The sequence below is a fragment of the Myotis brandtii genome, unplaced genomic scaffold (assembly GCF_000412655.1).
Source record: "Myotis brandtii unplaced genomic scaffold, ASM41265v1 scaffold191, whole genome shotgun sequence".
NCBI lineage: Eukaryota > Metazoa > Chordata > Mammalia > Chiroptera > Vespertilionidae > Myotis > Myotis brandtii.
Genome location: NW_005357115.1, coordinates 6,879,083 through 6,884,504, shown reverse-complemented (window position 1 = coordinate 6,884,504; position 5,422 = coordinate 6,879,083). Strand labels below are relative to the sequence as shown.

The following is a 5,422-nucleotide window of genomic DNA, read 5'->3' as shown; positions in this document are numbered from 1 at the left end:
TGAATATAACCAGCAGGAAATGGCCTGGAACATCCCCCCTGCCTTTTTTTTTTTTTTTTTTTTAACAAAGTGTGTGTGGCCCTAACCAATTTGGCTCAGTGGATAGAGCGTCAGCCTGCGGACTCAAGGGTCCCAGGTTTGATTCCGGTCAAGGCATATACCTTGGTTGCTGGCACATCCCCAGTAGGGAGTGTGCAGGAGGCAGCTGATCGATGTTTCTAACTCTCTATCCCTCTCCCTTCCTCTCTGTAAAAAAATTAATAAAAAAAAATATTTTTTTAAAAAGTGTGTTGTTTTTTTTTAAATATATATTTTTTATTGATTTCAGAGGGAGAGAGAGATAGAAACATCAATGATGAGAGGATCATTGATTGGCTGCCTCCTGCACGCCCCACACTGGGGATAGAGCCCACAACCCGGGCATGTGCCCTGACTGGGAATTGAACCCTGACCTCCTGGTTCATAGGTCGATGCTCAACCACGAAGCCACACCGGCCTGGAGCCCTTTAAGGGACTTTCCAGAGCTGCCCTGGAGGAGAAGACTCAGTGTGGGTGTCTGGGTCCCAATCTCCCCCTGACATTCCGCTTCTCACACCTTAGGCTAAGACACTGGCTCTCAACCGGGGGTGACCTTGTCCCCCCACCTCCACCCCAGGACATCTGTCAGTGTCTGGAGACATTTTGGTTGTTACACTTTGGGGTGGGGCAGGTTCTGGTGTCTAACAGGTGGAGGCCAGGGATGCCACTCACACAAAGGACAGGCCTCCACAGACCCCGGCCAGCACCAGATCTGCCGGCAACACCACCTGCTGGCCCTGTGGCTTCACCTCCTTTCTTCAGCAAAATGGGGATTTATTAGTGCCCACTTCACGGCACGCTGCCTGGCAGGCAGTAAGTACTGAACAAGTATTAGCTACTATTGAGAAGAAAGGTGTGAAGAAATAATGAAAGCCCAGCTGGGCACAGGGCTGGGACCTCTGCTTTAGATATCTGTCACACCCTGGGCCGCCTCTGAGTGGGATGTGGCTCCAGGAAACCAACAGTTTGGGCTGTTCGCTTGGAAAGAAATGATGAGTCAATTTCCATTCCTCTTTATTAGGGAGGCGCCAGAGGATGGGAGGGGAGGCGGGAGGAGTCAGCATCCTGATTCTAAGGACTTAGTTTGTGCTTCAGGAGGAAAAGAGTTTGAAAGGAGGGGAGCAGAGTGACAGGAACAGAAGAGTAACTGAAATTACTTGGGATTTCCTGGAGGGTGATGGCTGGTTAATGCCTCTGCCCACGGCTGGCAACACACACACGCACACGTGCACGCACACAGGCACACACAGCAGGGGAGGAAACGGCTCACTCCGAAGAGGGTGTGGGACCAGCAAAAGGAAGAGGAGCCACCCCCTTGGGGAATGGAGACTCAGGGCCTGAGAGGCAGTGAGAGCCCCGGTCAGCATACCAAGAATCAGCCCAGACACTGGAACCCTCATCAGGCCCTCCCGTCCTTCTCCCCCACACCCCACAGGCTGCCCAGGCTGCCCCTCCTCACTCCAGACTGGAAAGGGCATGGCTTTCCAGGCCACTCAGATTGAAGTTAAAATCCCAGTGAGTGAGGTCAGGCAAGCTACCCAACCTCTTTGAGCCTTTGTCCCCTCGCAAGTGAAGTAGGGTCACACGACCTTGTGCAGATCACGGGGTCTGCCTGGCACACAGAAGGTGCTTGGAACTTGCTGGTCTTCTCCCCACTGCCCTCCTGGCCACCCTGACGTTCACCTTAACCTCATCACGCCTGCAGAAAACGCAATGTGGGGAAGGGAAGCAGGCAGCCCTGAGGGGTGGACCTCAGCAGAGAGGGTGTTAACGGTAATGCCTCCGGTGCTCAAGGTATCTTTTCATTCCCTCCCTCTTCTGGGACCCTCACACAGAAGCTCCCTGTTGGAGGGGAGGAAGCAGAGCTGGAGGAATGATGGAGGGTACAGAGGAACTCGCTCAGGGACATTGCTGGCTTCCATCTCCCAGGTCCTGTCCTGAAGTCCTCTAGACGGTGAGGGCGCCCACCAAACTCTTTGAACCAGAAGCTGGGACCACACCTACCAAGCTTGAGCACACTCAGGGGAACAAATGCTAGGCTGTGAGCAGCGGGGTCTTATTCACCCCAGGGCTTCTGCTGAAGACAGGGTAGCCTAGTGGTTAAGAGTGTCAGATGGGAACTGCATACATAATCCTGGCTGCACACACGACCGTCATTTATGTTCTCTGTGCCTCGGCTTCCCACCTGTAAAACGGGGATGCTAATAACAGCACCTACCTCAGGGGACTGCTGGGAGAATTAAATATACATGCAAGCAAAGCACTTAAGCACCTGGAACAAATTCAGCACTTAATAAGTGCCATGTATCAGTGTAATGAATATTTGTTGAATGAATGAATGAACGAACGAACGAACGGGACAGAACACTGAAATAAGAACTGTCCCCTCCCACAAAATTGACTCTACGGGGCTCCCAGGCAGAAGGAGAAGGACACCTCTTCTATAAGAGGCCCCGGGAGCGAGGGCTTCCTAAACGCAGAGCAGGCGTCACTCTGCAAACTCTTTTCTATAAAGAGCCAGAGGGTAAATATTTTAGGCTTTGCATTACAGGGTCTCAATCTCAACTGCTCAGCTCTGTGGGTGAGAAAATATGTAAACAATGGGTGTGGCTATGTTCCAATAAAACTTTATTTGCAAAAACAGGTTGCAGAGGTTCAGCAGCCCCTTCTCCCAAATCTCTGCAGATAGGGGCTGAGGGTAGCATCTCTTCTTGTCCCCCATTGTCCCTGAGCTGCCACTGCTGACTAGAGAGCCCCCGGGGGAGGGGCAATGCAGTCTCCAGCTGGAGTGGGGCAGCCAGGCCCAGCCACCTGGGCAGCAAAAACAGGAACCAGCCCTCTGGGCCACCGTCTCTCTGAAACCGAAGCTCAGCAACGGAAAAAAGACCAAAAAAGCAGAAGGTGGAGCTGGAGCAGAGCCAGTGTGTTCCCCGGTGTCCTTGCGATGCCCCCCAGACCCACGTCGGGGGGCCACAGGACCACACCCACCCTTGGGCTGCCACTGCTCTCTGGGCCCCTGGTGCACATGGGGACACCGCTGCCTCCCTTAGCACTTGAGAAATTAAAAAAAAAAGAAAAGAAAAAAAGAAAGAAAAGCAGAAGGTGTAAAGTTCAAGCATGGTATCATATAAGAACCGCCTATTGGAAAAAAGTTAAAATAAAAAAACGAACAAAGTGAAATAAAACATACAAAATAAAACAAAGGAAATAAAACATACGAAAAAAAATAGGGGCTTCCAAGGGCTCCAGCCAGTCAGAGCAGAGAGAGCTCCGTGGGGCTGGCCGTGGTGTCCTCACAGCCCAGGCCAGCGTCTGCGGAGGGGAGTCATGATGCATGGGGTGGGGGGGAGCGGATGGGGCACACAGTCTCTGCTGCAGGGCCGTGCAGGAGCCCCGCCTCAGCCCCCGCCTGTGAGTCTCTGGCTGGTGCTGGCATTCCCGCAGGCAGGCTGACCCCTGCAGAACCCCAAAGAGCCACAGTTGCCTGCAGCACGTCCTCCTGACTCTATAGCTCCTCCCTCCCTCATCACCACCCAGCACACCCCGTGAAGCACCCTCTGGGCCTGGCACCACACCACGGCCCCAGCCCACCCGGGGAGCACCCACCGCGCTCTTCACGCAGGGAGGGCACAAAGGCTGAGGAGGGCAGGGGCACCACGCTCTGGGGCTAAAGCAGGCGAGCATTCCCAGGGCCCTGCGGGCAACGCAGAACCACCCCTTCTGCCACCTCATCGACAGACGGCAGCATCCCCAAAACCATGCCAGGCCTTTCTGTTCACCACATGCCCCCTCACATCTCACTGCCCCTTGAAAGCTGGAACGAGCAGGAACCAACTTCCCCGTTTCATTTTTGGGGAGACTGAGGTTCAAGAAAGGAAAATGACTTTACCCAACACCTGAGGTGCCAGTGAACGATACAGACGGGCACCCGCTGCCCAGCGCACAGTCCTTCGCTCTCTCCCTTCTACGGAGGCCCGGCTCTCCCAGAAGCATGTGCAGGCTTTATTGCTCCTGAATCTCGGCCCTTCCCCACTCTGAACAGCTTGATGTGACAAATGTGAGCAAGCAGCCCCACGGATCCCTCCAGAGCACACACACAGAGAAGAGGGAGGCCAGACTAAACGCCACCGCCGTCAGAGAGAAACTTCTGCGTCCCACTCGGCGGCCGGCGACCTACCCCTTCTTCAGGTTTGTCACGTAAGCGCTCTGCAGGGCAGCTTCCAGGAAGTAGGTGAGCTCATAGTCAACGGGGTGGGAGCCTTTCAGGTGCCGCGACGTGTTGTTATTAGTGACCTGGGAAGGGAACAGAGAGAAAGCCACTGTCCCTGAGTTTTGAGGCACAGCCGGCCCCGTGACCACCCCGAGTCCCCAGCCACCCCATGGGAACGTGGTGCAGTACTCAGACCAAATCCAACCCAACTTGCTTTAGTTTACAATATGTCTATAGCACTCTCTCCCCACCCAGATGCCGGATGCCACGACAGCCCTACAAAGCTGGCTTTGTCTGCATTTTACAGAGGAGGTAACTGAGGCTCAGAAGTGCCTAAAGTCACAAAGCTGGCATGCGCCCGACTCAAACTCAGGTGTGGCCAGCTACCAATTCCAGGCTCTCTCTACTACTTATTGGTTCATTCATTCAACAAACACCCAAGTGCCTCCCATCTGCCAGGCACCACACTGTCCCTGTCAAACAATCACGGAACATCAAAAGAGCCCAAGGGCAGGGCCCCCAGGTTCCAGAAAAGCTGAGGAACAATTATGCTACTAACTGGGCTTTAAGTCTCTCAGTAAGAGGCCACCCAGCCCCACCACCGGATTGGCCTGCCTTCATGATGCCATTTCCCTTCTCTGATTCAAGAAAAATATCGACGAGCCAGCCACCTTATTTTTCAGAAATCAAAGTAGATTTAAGAGATGTTCTCAGCTGCTCAGAGGCGGGGGCTGGGTCTTCAGAGGAACACAGCGTTTCTGAGAATGCACAGGGTTCTCTGGCTGGCCCTCCCTCAACGCGAGGTAACCAGCGCCCAGGCTGCCCACTGCCACCGGGCACTGATTCCAGGCCTGAGCACCACTGCAGCTCATCACCTTAATCTCCTTTTAAAAGCCCAAAGTCCAGGCTTCTGTCTGAATGAGAGACTCTTCTTTTTCATGAAATTTTCCTCCAAACCCCATGCCATTCAAATGTGAAGAGCACCTAAAACGCTGCTGGCTAGCAGCGATCCACCGAACTTCACGAGGTCAACTCGACCCCTCGGGTCTCCCCTCGGACCTCTGCCAGGGACCGCACTCCGGTCCTGTCTCTGCTGAGCACCTCGATCACTGCTCCTTTCCTCCCGAAGTCCAA

At 54.0% G+C, this 5,422-nt stretch overlaps 1 protein-coding gene across 4 annotated transcripts in view; it reads right to left on the bottom strand.

The window, feature by feature from the left end:
- TTC7A (tetratricopeptide repeat domain 7A) overlaps nt 1-5,422 on the bottom strand; it is a 108,707-nt gene that overhangs the window by 75,674 nt on the left and 27,611 nt on the right. For all 4 annotated transcript variants that reach the window (XM_005864794.2, XM_014538475.1, XM_014538478.1 and 1 more), the window contains one exon: nt 4,256-4,371. In XM_005864794.2, coding sequence (XP_005864856.1) covers nt 4,256-4,371 — 116 coding nt within the window. The remainder of the gene's footprint in view (nt 1-4,255; nt 4,372-5,422) is intronic.